Here is a 15,310-nt window from a genome sequence, read left to right as displayed (position 1 = left end):
CTATTTCCAGGGAGAAGAAAAGCATATACACTTTTTTTTTTCTTTCATTTTTCCAAAAGAGAAAAAAATGACAAAGGTGAAACTTATATACAAATATTACCTCATTTGCTGTGTGACTGAGAAAAGAATTTTTGGATCAAGCAGAAAGAGTTTAAATGTCTAACAAACTTAAAGCTACTGTAGTACCTAAAAAAGTCAATGCTGTATATAGTATAGAAATTCTTTGCAGAAGAGTTTTCCCAACAAGAAAGTAGCATTGAAATGTTAAATACAATTTCTGAACGTTATGGTTTTTTTTTCCTATCATCTTGTATACCATTGCTTTATTTTTATAAATTATTTTCTCATTGCCATTGGAATAGGTATCTCAGATTGTGTAGATATGCTATTTAAATAATTTATCAGGAAATACTGCCTGTAGAGTTAGTATTTCTATTTTTATAAAATGTTTGCACACTGAATTGAAGAATTGTTGGTTTTTCTCCTTTTGTTTGTTTTCTGTTTCGTTTTTGTTTTTCGCTTTTTACCCCCCTCCCCAGTTTTTACAATTTGCCAATACCTTTTTTCTAGGAATGTGCTTTTTTTGTACATTTTATCCATTTTACATTCTAAAACAGTGTAAGTTGTGTATTACTGTTTCTTATGTACAAGGAACAACAATAAACCATATGGAAATTTATATTTATACTTCCTGGGTCCATGTTTATGTGTTCTCTACTGGCTTAACTATATGAAGTGTGGGCTAATTCCATTCTTAGACCAGTACAGCATATACAAAAGAAATTACAGTAAGACACAGTAACAGTCACACTTCCTATATGAACTGGTGATGCAGTGGTTAAGCGCTTGGCTGCTAACTGAAAGGTCAGCAGTTCAAATCCACCAGCCATTCTGTGGGAGAAAGATGTGGCAGTCTGATTCTGTATAGATTTACAGCTTTGGAAACCCTATGGGACAGTTCTACTCTGTCCTGTAGGGTTGCTATGAGTTGAAATCGACTCGACGGCAATGGGTTTATAAGATTTAAGAAAACCTACTTATTCGGACCTAGGCTTAGAATGCACATTTTGCTGGAAAAGAGCAAAACAAATGAGCCTGGCATATTAACACCATATAAAAGAGAAATGACCTCCAAACCATGGGCCCCCCCCCAAAAGATACAATTTATGTATCTTTATGAAATATCATTTACTGATTCCCTCCCAAAGTCCAGTTCTGCTTCTAAGGAGAGCAATGAACACAAAGGGAGACACAGGTATGAAGCATATGCGACTCTCAGCACTGGGCAGACAACATGACTGCAGGTTGTGGAGAAGCTTTGGAAGTATGCAGAAGGGAGGAATTATCCCTAGAATGCTGGGCCAAATGTTGTATCACCTTTGTACCTGGACCAAAGGAGAATGAAGAACACCAAGGACACAAAGTAATTACAAGCCCAAGAGACAGAAAGGGCCACATAAACTAGAGACTACATCAGCCTGAGACCAGAAGAACTAGATGGTGCCCGGCTACAACCGATGACTGCCCTGACAGGGAATGCAACAGAGAATCCCTGAGGGAGCAGAAGAGCAGTAGGATGCAGACCCCAAATTCTCATAAAAAGACCAGACTTCATAGTCTGACTGAGACTAGAAGGACCCCGGTGGTCATGGCCCCCAGCCCTTCTGTTAGCCCAAGACAGGAACCATTCCCAAAGCCAACTCTTCAGACAGGGATTGGACTGGACAATGGGATGGAAAAAGATGCTGGTGAAGAATGGGCTTCTTGGATCAAGTAGACACTTGAGACTATGTTGGCATTGCCTATCTGGAAGGGAGATCAGAGGGCAGAGGGGGTTAGAAGCTGGTGGAATGGACACAAAAAGAGAGTGGAGGGAAGGGACAGCCCGTCTCATTAGAGGGAGAGCAATTAGGAGTATACAGCAAGGTGTGTATAAATTTTTGTATGCGAGACTGACTTGATTTGTAAACTTTTGCTTAAAGTAAAGCACAAAAATTAAAAAAAAATAAGTATCACCTTTGGAGATAAATAATACTTTCATTATTTATCAAAAACACATGCATAGAGAAATGTACAATTTGGAAGGAATCCTAGAAAAAAAAAATTTTAAATGCCAAATTATTTTGTGAAGAGGTCAAAGTGTTAGAATAAGCGGACCTTGAATTTCTGATGGACTAATAATATAGAATATGACCAATTAATTTCTTTAACTTCTAGTACAGTAAGAGCAGACAGAAGAACAAATTTTATGAGTAGTTTAAAACTTCTGGCTTTAAGGTCTGTTGAACACTAGAAATGACTGGTTGAGTGAGAGGATTTTCTTCCCTAGTTAATTCTTCTCTACTGTTCTTAAAACACATCTTTCTGGGGTAGCATGATCATATATAAATATATAAATATAAATTGCCCAATCATTTTATAGTGCTCAGGCGAAGAAGCTAGAAAGAGCTAGAAAGTATTGTTAGTGGTTGCAGAGGTGGGAGAACTGATCTCCAAGAAATAATTACTGGAAGCAAATACACCATTGAGCCATAGAAGAGCTCAACCTGCGAAGTCCTAAGAGAGAGTCCTAAATCACTTTTAGGTGGTGGAATAAAACTGACTGGAAACAGCAAGATGGGACAGAAAAAGGGTCTGGAAGCAGAACTTTTCTCTAGGCATGTTTCATGTTCACGCTGAACTGACCTTCATATCAGCAGGCTGTACTGAAATAAAAGACGTGTTAAAAATTAAAACTACATCATTGAGATGATTGCTTTTTCTTGTGACAAGAGTTTATGGTTGTGTGTTTCGGGGAGAGCTAGATTGAAGGGCAATAAACCTTAGATCCTATGGGAATTTACAATGAAGGTGGGGCGAGAAGTTTCTAAGTAGTCATAGTAGAAAAACTTGGAACTATAAGTTCCCAAATCCATTCCCAAGATGAATTAGCTCTTTCTCTTCCAGAGCTTTTCTTCAGTATCTTATTCGGGGGCACTCAGACCCAGAGGCAAACAAAATAAGGACTCTTATTTTTAACAAGAACACTTCCTGTTTAAATCAGGGTGACTTTTTTTTTTAATTTGGACCTCTGTGTTGAATCATACTTTCATCTGACCAGTCCCGTGTAGTTACCCTTAGTTGGCATGCTATGGAATGGGGTCACCTTTTTCCCGCAGAATTCATCACTTAAGATCACGCTGTTTCCCTTTCCTCATCAAACTCCTCTAACAGCAATGCTAACTACGTCCCCAAACACCACTGCAGCAACACAGCATGAAGCCAGCTAAAACCGCAAGCCCTTTGCAGCACTGGCCTGAAAATTCTTTTCATTTTCTTTTTGAGAGCAGTTATCTTAGAGCTGCTAGCTCTGCTGAGAGATAACCAATAAATTAATTTCTCTCCATTTCTCCCTCCCTCTCTCATTAACACACATGCACACACACATCAAAATACCAGGGATGCGTTAGAAAGCTGAGCTCCTCTGAAAGGCTAGCGGACAACGATGGCTTCTTTCTGTCCCCACTTCAAGTTCCTCCGCATATCTCTCCGTCCTCTGACTATTCAGACCCAAGCCTGACAACAATGTGGGAGTATCACATGTCATTCCGTGAGAGTCTAAAATCACGACTCCTAACTTCTGTTGATCCCCCACAGCAAAACTTTTGGCATCAAAATAAAGGACCATGACATTGTAGCAGGCTGACATCAGCCTGAACCACTGCTATTTTAAATGAACAAACAGGAAACTGAAATAGAAGGAATCGGAAATAAAATTGCCTATTGATACCTTTGAAAATGGTGGCTACAGAATCATTCATTAAAAAGTCAAGGAAATTCGATGTGCGTGGTCATTAACGTCATCCGGTATCAGTAGATGAACACGGGCCCACAAAAATAGTGCTACACTACACCGTTCTGAAAGTCATTAAAGGCAGCACAACCGTCAGCTCTTCTGTGAATCGGAAATAAACTGGACTTCTAGTTCTAATGCCAATTCATCTCACAGAGTGCTGACATAAAATTTTCTCATGAGTCTAAGTTACTGACAGGTACCTAGATAAGCCCCTTTCTCTTAAAATAATACTGCAGAAAGAAACAAAAAAAGTAGCTGATCTATTTGCTGTATTCTGAACGGCTCAGACTCTGAAATAAGATAAACTGAAAGAAACACATCAAATGATTCAGTCAAACTCTTGCTTAAGAAAAGTATTATTGCTGATAAGACTGTGTAAGTTATCCCAGCGCTGCTTTGGTGCAATTCATTTCTCTCTTTGGTAAGTTGTGCTTACTTCACAGACATTGGAGAGGAAGCAAGGAGGAAAAGCAGGCCCAGAGCAAAAACTCACGCTGAACGTTAGCTGTCTGAACCACAATGAGGTGGAAACATGCAAGATCAAATGCCAAACAGTCACAGCACTGCAGCTAGTTTTAACACAGCACACATGCATTAAATCCATCTATAAAGTATCCCTGATGTTGTAAGATTAGCAATAAAAAACACTGTCCAAGAATTTCAATGAAGAAAAACCATGGAGCAATTACATGACAAGCCTCAAAAATTATCAGGGAAATGTAATCCACAGGGAGAATCCCAACGACAAAGTCATTATTTGGGGGACGGTCTCCACCATGTAGTCACTGAGTTCATAGAATCCAGGAAAAAAAGGCAATGATAGACTTGACCAACTTTCTAAAAAGTACCCCCAGCAAGTCTTTGCTTAATCAAGATTCTTTACACTCTTCTGTCACATCTTCAAGTTCCTCTTCATCTGCGCATAAAAACAACAAGCAGAGTTAGTAGACAACCGGATACGTGGGCGTCATTAAGAAAAACAGTTCAGCTTATAAAAATATTACCCGTAAGACATGACATTCTCATTTCATCTGTGTTGAACAATCTCCATGAGCTGCATACAAAGTTTTCAACGAAAAAGGAAAGAGAAGGTGCTTGCCCTCATGGAGCTTACAGGCAAGGGAAAACTATTTTGAGTTTTAAAGCTAAAATGGCTATGGGTTTGGAGACGGAAACTGAAATTACTTGTTTGCTTTGTACTAAGTTTCTGGAAAGTAGGGTGAAGCCAAAAGTACGTGTTACATTTACGGTAGATAAAAACCGATTGCCTTTCATTTCTGCCATGTGAGAAAAAAACTGTGACACCAACAGAAGTGGAATGGAAATATTTTTCTGACCTCATAAAAAGGTTATCAGAAAAGGCAGAGTTAACAACAGAACCAGATAAAAGAAGACAATCGAAGAGAATCAGGAGAAATAAACCCTCATACGCTGCTTGTCGGAATGTAAAATGGTAAAATGGTGCAGCCTTTTTGGAAGACAGCCCGGCAGTTCCTCAAAAGGTTGCCATAGACCCAGCAATTCTATTCCACAATCATTACAGCAGATCTCCAGTCGCTTTTTACTTTTACCCAATTTGAGCGAAACAAGAGAATCAGAAGTTCCCAGTAACTGATAAATTGCTAAGTACATTATAATTACATATTGAAAGTCTCAAACGTGCCATTGTTCATTCTGCGCTACTGAACCAAATGATAGAGAAAGCCATGCTTTATAAGTAAACAAAACAAACAGCAAAAATGATCAGTGGCAAGAAGATCTTGATTAAAGAAAATTAATTGACAGAAACTTGGAAAGAGAAACTCATCAAATGTAAACTTACTCTATAAAAAAAATACATATACCAAAGTTTTATACACAAAAAGAATTTTCTAACACTGCAGCTGTGATTTCTGTGGTCAAACTTTGCCTAAGGGTTGCTTTGAGCACAGAAAGGGAGATTAAGTCACTAGATGCGCTTGAGAAACAACTAGATAACCCATGGCTGTCAAGTCAATTCCGACTCATAGCGACCCTACAGTGGCATTGAAAAAGTAATTAAACAAATAACAATCAGCAGGCCTGAGGACACACACTTTTTGAGAGGAACAGACAATGAGTTGGGTGCAGACAATGAGTTAAGCGTTTCCCTAAGAGCAAGCCAAATATTTTTTAATGGAAAAAAAAAAGTCAGCTAATAGTGTTAACGTTTCTAGACTCTCACTACTCCACTGCTAACTCATCAGACCCACACTAAGGAAAATGTCCTCAAAACAATCTGATTTCCTTTAAAGTACTTAGGCAGTGTGAGTACTGATACATACCAATACCTTCAGCCTTCAAGGGCTGCTGGTGGCAGAGCGGTTAAGAGCTCAGCTGCTAACCAAAAGATCAGCAGTTCAAATCCACCAGCAGCTCCTTGGAAACCCTATGGGGCAGTTCTACCCTGTCCTATAGAGTCACTATGAGTTGGAACCGAGTCAACCGCAGTGGGTTTAGTATCTTTCAAACTACTGCAACATCCTTCCCAAAAGCCAATCCACCTGCAACCAGGCTTCACTGAGCAAGTTACAATCAAACAGACCTTTTGATGGGCAGAATTCCCACACGAAGTATACTCAGATCATACAGTTGCAGCTGTTGGTAGAACTTGTTCTATCAGAGGACCCCAATAGAATAACATGATTAGCTTTCTTTCATCTAAATGGAAACCCATATTTCTTGAACCTGCATGGTGAATTCCTTTCACTACCATTAATTTAACAGCCTGAATGCTCCATTCCAGAGACCCTGATTTCAGTAAGTCTCGATAGGGCTTTGGACAGAGGTATAAAACAAACAGGCAAAAAGCTCCCCAGATGACTCCAATGCTTGACCTGGCTAGGAATGGGCTCTGTGATTAGCTCTGTGGCTGTTAACAATGCTTCTCAAACATCGCTGTACTAAGGGACCACCAGGGAATCTCATTAAAGGGCAGATTCTGATGGAGGTCTGGGTGAGGTCTTAGGCTCTGCATTTCCAACGGGCTCCCAGCAACTGGACTACACTCTGAGTCAGTAGCAGGTGCTTATAGTGTGGGATGGAAACGCAAACATCCCCAAAGGGCCATGCACTTGAAGTGGAGAGGACCAGGTAGGGCCCGCATCCTCCTGGAGAATGCACGTGCCATCTAAAGGGATCATCTGCTGTCAGCTCCACCGGTGGTGGCAGGACCTTCTGATTTGTCAGAAAGTCAGAAAGGCAAACTTTTATGGGAAATCCTGACTGAATGTTAAATATCATGGAAGCCACCCAGGTCCAGTCACTGTGTTCATAGTCACTTTATATGGATTTTTGCATTTTATCCTCAGTACAACCCTATGGGGGAAGTATTAATGCCACCCTTATTCTACAGATTAGAAAACTAAGGTGTAGAGAGAGAAAGTGATTAAATAACTTGCCTAAAACCACCTGGCTACGAAGTAGCAGAGCAAGGATTCAAACCCAAGTCTGCCTAACCCAGAGCAGACCACATCACACTGCTGGGCTGGAGTCTAGCCTGGGGTACTGCTGCTCACCTGGACTGTACTAGTTTTGTCTTTTGGATAACTAGTTTTCTCTTTGGTTTTATGTCCTCAGTTTAATTCAGAGTGACCAAAACCCACTGCCGTCGAGTCGATTCCAACTCACGGCGACCCTGTAAGACAGGTCAGAGTTTATCACAGGACCAATGAGTTTTCCACAATGTGGGACATTCAGTATAAAAACCGGGACAACTCTGAGCAGACTAGGACAGCTGGGCTTCAACAGGACAACGATCGTGAGGATGGTGCAGGACCCAACAGCATTTCGTCTTGTTGTACACAGACAGCGCCTAACAACAACAATAGTTTTCATTCGGGGTATTATAAACAACCTTATGTGACTCGTTGTTGCACGTGTTATAGAAAATTTTAAGAACCTCTTCGTTCAGTGGGTACTGTGGAAAATTCCACTTTGTTTTCCTTCAAGAATTAGTATAGTATTGTCCCCTGTCAGGATGTGCCTGACTTTGTGTCCCTTTTTTGCCCTACCCTACTGTTTGTTTTTCATTACTTACATTTTTCCATTTTATCGTATGAATTTCTGTGGATAACTAGCTTAAATGCTCGTGGGAAAAGGAGAACACTATACATGCATAGATGCCTGTTTGTTTTGATTACCTAGAAAGCCCTGCAGCATAAGAAAGCTGATTAAATAGTAGACTAACCACAGACCTGAGGCTTTTTGTTTCGGCATGCCAGTGCCTTCAGTGGTGCCTCCAAGGCTAAGTGTGACCAGACAACACTTACTCCCCACCCTCCTCACACTTCCATGGGATGGAGCAACATTCCTGGCTTCACTCCACCCTCTCCCCCTCTCTCTACCAGAGGAAGAGCCAGTTATCTGACTGGTGTGCTTGGGAGCAGGAGCTGGCCATGCTCAGTTTGGCCCCTTCCTCCTCAGGAGTCAGCACTCCGCTCCCCACCCCGTTGCAGGGAGGGTGCATTCTTTGCTCCTCCTGCTATTGGTTTTACAGGGACAGGTCTCCACAGGTGAGGCCTGAGGTTTGCCACCTCTGCCAGCGACTACATACCAAAAACAAACCATTGCCGTTGAGTCGATTCCGACTTATAGTATCCCTATAGGACAGACTAGAACTGCCCCATAAGGTTTCCAAGGAAAGGCTGGTAGATTCGAACTGCCAGCCTTTTGATTAGCAGCCAAATGTTTAGCCACTGTGCCACCAGGGCGCCAAGGACTGGGTAGGTAAGTTAATTTAGGGAGCATAGCATTAGGAACCTCATTTGGCTGCATGCTCAGGTCACTTCTTTAATTCCCTACATTTTATCAGCAAGCAAGCTGACCTCCGTCATCTTTGCTTCTCAGACTCCATCTATCTCTCCTTTGGGAAGAGAGGGCTGCTATTTATTGATCTTCTAAAATCCCCAAAATATTTTCAATCCCCTCATATGCACATGAAAGCTGGACAATGAATAAGGAAGACCGAAGAACTGACGCCTTTGAATTATGGTGTTGGCAAAAAATACTGAATATACCATCAACTGCCAGAAAAATGAACAAGTCTGTCTTTGGAAGAATTACGGCCAGACTGCTCCTTGGAAGTGAGATAGCGAAACTTCATCTCACATACTTTGGACAGGTTATCAGAAAGATCCAGTCCCTGGAGAAGAACATCGTGCCTGGTAAAGTAGAGGGTCAGCAAAAAAAAAGGAAGACCCTCAACAAGATGGACTGACACAGTGACTACAACAGTGGGCTCCAACCTAGCCATGATTGTGAGGATGGTGCAGGACCAGGCAATGTTTTGTTCTGCGGCACACAGGGTTGCTTTGAGTCAGAACCGACCTGATGGCAGCTAACAACAACAACAAAAACCCCAACAGTTGAAAAGTGGGCAAGATAGTGATGTAAGCAGCTCCTGTACCCCCGCAACAAAAGTAGGAAAACAAACAAACAGAAAGTAGTGGAAGCAAAAGTCTCAACTCTAGAAACCAGTCAAAGAGTTACGGCATCTAAGTTACTGGAGAATGGCCTCGGTTCTTGTCTTTGGTGTAGGAAAGAATTCAAACACTGAGACAAATGGTGCCAAGCGAGCAGAGGTTTATTAGTAAGCAGAGGGTTAGCAGCGAAAGTACACTTGACTAGGGAGCGTCAGTGGGCTACTCAGGCAGAGAAAGAATCTGACTGTCCGAGAGTATACAAAGAAGTAGACTACAGGAGTCTATTTTACGACAGCCCTCCGCTCCATGACTCCCTCTTTCAGCGTGCAGAAACAATTCATCAAGTATACAGAGAGGGGCAGACATGAGGAACGCGTTTGTTGGTTCTGCAGTGAAAAGAAAGGGAGGGGCCCTGAAAATAATAAGATTACCCGCCTTGGGTATGGACAGAAGAGGGGCTCCCACAAATGCTAAATCACCTCCTACGCCCAATTCTAAGGGGCCCCCAAGATTATGCGGTATGTCAGGGGGCAAGGCAATCAAGGTGCCAGCTTCAGTGGATAGTAAAGTTTGCCAATAAAATGAAGGCTTCCCAGACAGAGGAACAAAGGACCCCCACCCTGAAATGGCTAGCGGGGTATGCGATAATGAGTTTCTTGGCAGAACAAGGACATCGACAAATACATAGGTTCATGTCCCCCTAAGATCACAGACATAGACAAGAATCAGGACCCCTGAGACAGAGGCAGTAGAAAATTTCTAGGCAAGAAACTTCAGGACAGGCTACACAGTAAGACTAGTTAATTCTGGAGACCCAGGCCTGAGAAGGGACACATTCTGCAGGCAGTGATTTAACATGGGGGGCACAGGAGACGTCCTACCCCCTATGACTCACTCTGTTCCTTTCCACATGGGAAACCAAAACTCAGTACCACCAGCCTCACCTCTGGCATGCATCCTCAAAAACTGGGACAGGTTTGACCCTCAAACCCTGAAGAAAAAGAGATTAGTCTTCTTTTGTAACACCGCGTGGCCTCAATATAAATTGGGAAATGGAGAAATTTGGCCAGAACAGAGAAGTTTAAATTACCATACTATCCTTCAGCTAGATCTGTTTTGTCAGAAACAAGGCAAATGGACAGATGTCCCTTATGTCTAAGTTTTTATGGCCTTAAGGGAAAACCTAGAACTGTGTAAAAAGTGTAAGATAGACCCCACGGTTCTCCCCATCGTTACAAACCAAACAATAGACATCTTAGACCCAAACCCTACCAACCCTGCAACCCCACCCTTAAACACCAAAGAAATGTCTGTTCCTCCTTCTCCTCCCTACTCCAATTCCTCACCCACAACACCTTCACCACCTTACCTGTGTCCCCTTCAAGAAGTGGCTGACCCTAATGGACCAGTCAGGGTACAGGTTCCCTTTTCAATGCAGGACTTAGGAAAACTAAAAACAGAGCTAGGAAGTTTCTCTGACGACTCTAACAACTGTATAGAAAAATTTAAGAACTTAACACTCATCTTTGATTTGGGTTAGAAAGACATAATGCTAATCTGTTACCAAACACTCACCAAGGGAGAAAGATTAAATCTCACCGAGGCAGCCAGATGATCTGCAGATGGGCTATATATACAAAACCAACAGGCCTACCCCATGGGCACTGCCACAGTCCCAGGCATAGACACGGGATGGGATTATAATACCCAGGGAGGCAGATGGGCGAGAGACCACATGTTACTGTGCCTGGCTGAGAGAATGAATGCCTACAGAATTAAACCTACCAATTTCAATAAACTGGCCACCATAGACCAAGGGCCCCAAGAAAACACCATTCCTTGGCCCTTTAATGTCTTTGATTCTTCTTTTACTATCTGGGCCTTGTCTCTTTAAAATACTAATTCGTTTTATATCCTTCAGGTTACAAAAGTTTCAATTACAAATGGCTGTAATTCAGACATCATCAAATAATACAAGTCCTGAAAGCCCTTTAGATCAAGCTGCCCAACACTTCCATCCTTGGCTCCCGGCTCCCAAAGTCAAGCTAACCCCCCCATTACAGAACAAGTGCCAGCTCTACGCCCCATTAACAGCAAGAAGCGGCTACAGAAGACGGACCACCCCCCTTCAACAACCCCAAAGATTTGGGAGAATGGCTCTTGGCCGGGGGTGGGGGAGATGTAAGGGGGAGGGGGAGAGCTTGCACTCAGGAAGACGAAGAGATAAGGGGTGGTGACATTCCTCAATAAGATGGTCCCTACAAAGCTAAATTTTAAGCCAAGGAAATGACCCCTATAGGGGTCCCTGACTTGATAAAGTCCCTAACTTGATAAGGTCCCTAACTTGGTAATTAAACCTTAAGCCAAGGAAATAGTCTCTATAGGGGTCCCTGTCTTGGCTGTTAAACATCAACAGGGAGAGATAAGAGACAAGAAGGGTATAAAACCCTAAGAAAACAACTATCAGAGCTCTCAGACTCTCCCTCTGAGCAGCCCGCTTGACACTCTCTAGTCAAGTGTACCTTCGCTATTAACCATCTGCTAACTAAGAAAATCCCTTGCTTGCTTGACGCACTTTGTCTCAGTGTCTGAATTCTTTCCTACAACGAAGACAAGAACTGAGGCTATTCTCCAGTAATAAGTGAACACTGAATTGAAAGAAAAAAAAAGGATTTTGAAACAGTAGGAAATCTCTTCTTTCTGCCTTAGATGCTGTTCTTCCTCCCCGCCTCTGCCATCGTGGGGCTGTGACAGAGCTGAGGTGCTGGCTGTGAACTGTGAACCATGTTCCCCTTTGGCTCATAAAAGTGCCAAAGAGACGGAGCTTTTGCTGATGGACTGCTGCGTGTGACTACTCCCATCTGTCTGGAGGCTGCCTAAACAACTGAGGGGATGGGATCCTCCCTGGACTGGGGTAGGGGAAGGGGAATCAGCAAACAAGGCCCCCAGGCTGTGGCCACTCTGAATCACCTGGATTAATTAGTGTGGCTGAAGCATACAACAGACTTCTAAGAGCCAAAGGAGACAAGCTGGTATGAGAGTTTCTTACAGAATACAAAGTTTTCAAAAGCAGCAAGTAGTTATGCAAAACAGCAGATTAGGAAGTTCTAAAGGTCTACCCCTCCACCAAAAGCAGTGCATGGGAAAGAGCAGTTGGAACCACTGTGCTGAGGTACTGAGAAAAATAGAACTTCCAACAGAGGGGATCAGGGAAGATTCCAATATTTCCATGCTTCTTAAAAAATGGTGTTGGAATTCAACTACCAGTGAAGGTGACATGGACAATCTTGAGGAAGAAAAGGGCCTGAACAATAGCAGAGACATAGGGAAGTACTGTAAATCTTGAGACCTATTAGGTGTAGCCTGAATAACAATTAGGGAACTAGTTAGAGATTGATAAGGAAGAGAGCTTCAGGCTGGATTGCAGAGGACCCGAATAGCAAGTTAAAGAACCTGGGTTCCATTCTGTAGGCAGTGGAGAGCTACAGGAGCTCTTTGAGCTGGAGAGTGTGGCTACCAAAAATGTACTTTAGGAAGATTAGTGTTAGTGGACAACAGCTGGAGGAGAGGAAGGAACTGAGGCCTCCAAACTGACCTGTCTGGAGGCTTATCTCATTGGTCCAGCTGAGGCAGGAGGAAGAGAAAGGAGGGATGGCTTCAAAGATAGTGCCAGAGTAGAGCAAACCATACTTGAAGACTGGAAGTAGGAAGCAAGCGAAAGGCAAGATTCAACAATGACTCAGGTTCAAAGCCTGGATGACTGAGGAAACAGAAGTAGTGAAGTCAAGAGGGAAATCTGAGTTGAGAGGGAAGGATGAGGACATCGGTTTGAGGCCACATCCAGCTGAAGTTGTCTAGCAGGCAGTTAGACATAGGGACTCAGGAATTACTTTAGAATTAATAGATTATAGATTTAATAGGTAATAAATCAAAAGAGACATAGATTTAATGGGCAATATAGTCAAGAACAATCTGCATGAAAGGTAAAAGCTGAAACCACAAAAGTAGGTAGACTCACCAAATACAACACAGATTTCTGACATAGATGAATAACTGAGAATTTGCTTATGTCACAAACTGGCATAATATTTATATTTCCCATTGTAAAATACAATACTAGACCACAACAAAATTTTTTTAAAACCGAGAATGTACGAGTAGGCTGAGACAGGAAGCCTCCACACGGAAACTAACAGAACCACCATGATACATGGCATTTCGCAAAGTCCATTCCTTGGAACAGATTTTCACCGCTGGCGTTCGGAAGTTGAAATGTTAAAGAAATCTATTCAAATTATTTGTCTCTGTTCAAACTAATTTCTTCTCTCTTTTCCTCTGAAATCAGCAATGTTTTCTGAATGAGAGAATTAATTACCGTCAAGAATAATGTATTTCATAACAGTGCTAATCTCAACCTTGATCTCACAGAAACATCGATAAATATGGCCTTATGTTTGCATGCTGAACTGACACCATCTTGTGACTTAAAAATGTACCTCCTTATCCTAAACTAACTTAAACTATCTTTATATTAAGATGCTTACTAAGAATTATATACCAAAAGACATATTCTCCAAGCCTCACCTGTTTTTGGTTTCTCTGGAGAGCTGAGATTCTCATGTTGATCTTCTGGCCAAAGGTTCACATTGGTGCCATACAGTGGATCATCCAAGAAAGAGGGCCTTTTCAGTCTCCCAATGCCAAGAGTTTTCGACATAAAATAATCTTTTGTGTCACTAATAACTGCATCCTTGGGAAATGGGAGGCATTTCATATGCTCTGCTTCAATGACGAGAGTGTCTGCCATGCAATGCCCAGTCAAGGCTTTGGTGAGATAGTAGCCTCGAGACGTCTCACAGTCAGCATTCTCAAGGGCGTCTGCATCTTCTGCCTCAGTCTTTTCCACCTCTGTTTCTGATCCATTTAGTAACTTGGAGAGGACCGATCTGGAAAGCTGGGGGAACTCAAATGTTACATCCTTAATGTCTTTGTTTTCTCCTTCTGAAGAAAGTCTACTCATGTTTAATTTCTGCTTGAGTATGCATTCATCCAGCAGAGATTTCAACTGTTCCTCAGAGAGAAGTGATGTTGAATCTAACTGGTGAAACAAACCCAAATTTTTCATAGTCAATTGATGGAATAAAAATTTACTCATTTTTGGTAAGCCTCTTAATACAATATAAGCAGAAGCGCCAGGAATCCCCTTACAGAAAACACCCAAATAGGAAAACAAACAAAAACAGCAGGGTAAATGCACAGCAGCTCTGGAAAATAAGTTTAGAATCAATCACGCACATGAAAATCCAGGGAAAATCCCAAACATTGATGGAAAGACTTTAATGCACCAATTAACCACCAACACCCTCTCTGTACATGGAAGAGAAGTAACTTGAGCTGAAATGGAGATACCAGAAAACCACCTTTGTTTAAAACGTCTTGGGACACAGAGCAGGGAAGTAGGCAACGACCTTTTTGATAAGTAATCAGGAATCCTATCGTAATCTCCAATAGGTGTTTCTCTGTCCCCATCCACTCCGCAGTGTGAACCCCACCACCACCCGATTCCCTGACACCAGGCAAACAGGGGGACCACACCCGCCCATGGGAATCCCTATGTCTCTCCACAACTGTGTCTGTCCACAACTTTCAGTGGACAATACTGCTGAAGATAGAAAAGGAAGGACGGAGGGGTGGTGCATCCTGAGATGTGGAGTTGCTTCAAAGCTACAGATTTAGGCAGAGGCCAGGGGCATTCCAAGAGCAGTGCCTTCTGGGAAGATTTGATCACACACATTTAATCCCTGCTTGTCAAAGTTACCAGGGTGGGTCTTTCTCCCAAAATCAAGACCTGAAGGATTTAAAAACATTTTTTTTTTCTCCTAGTAGTATTCTCAGGAAATTGGTAAAATAAATGAAACCAAAGGATAGTTCTATGTTCTACACAAATTCAACTGAACAGCATGCCACCTAAGTTGCAACAATCTCATAATGGTACGGAATTAAAATATATTAAAACACACTGAAAAAATCTCTC

At 42.1% G+C, this 15,310-nt stretch overlaps 1 protein-coding gene across 1 annotated transcript; it reads right to left on the bottom strand.

Annotated features, from left to right (window-relative positions):
• Window positions 1-2,067: 2,067 nt before the first annotated feature.
• On the bottom strand, window positions 2,068-14,857 carry LOC111753005 (fibrous sheath-interacting protein 1). The gene is made up of 2 exons (XM_023558641.2): window positions 13,861-14,857; window positions 2,068-4,751 (listed from the first exon to the last, which is right to left on the bottom strand). The coding sequence occupies exons 1-2, from the start codon at window positions 14,429-14,431 to the stop codon at window positions 4,705-4,707; spliced, it is 618 nt and encodes a 205-aa protein (XP_023414409.1). The 5' UTR covers window positions 14,432-14,857; the 3' UTR covers window positions 2,068-4,704.
• Window positions 14,858-15,310: the final 453 nt, after the last annotated feature.

This window comes from Loxodonta africana, chromosome 10 (assembly GCF_030014295.1).
Source record: "Loxodonta africana isolate mLoxAfr1 chromosome 10, mLoxAfr1.hap2, whole genome shotgun sequence".
In the NCBI taxonomy this organism is placed as follows: Eukaryota; Metazoa; Chordata; class Mammalia; order Proboscidea; family Elephantidae; genus Loxodonta; species Loxodonta africana.
Note: the sequence above shows the minus strand (reverse complement) of the source record. Positions and strands in the feature narration are given on the sequence as shown.

Bases quoted from the DNA above. Each gene is read 5' to 3' on its own strand.
- LOC111753005 (XM_023558641.2), bottom strand. From the start codon at position 14,431: ATGAGTAAATTTTTATTCCATCAATTGACTATGAAAAATTTGGGTTTG. The intron at 4,752-13,860 runs GTGAGGCTTGGA...TTTTATGCGCAG, and splicing joins TCCAGAGAAACCAAAAACAG to ATGAAGAGGAACTTGAAGAT.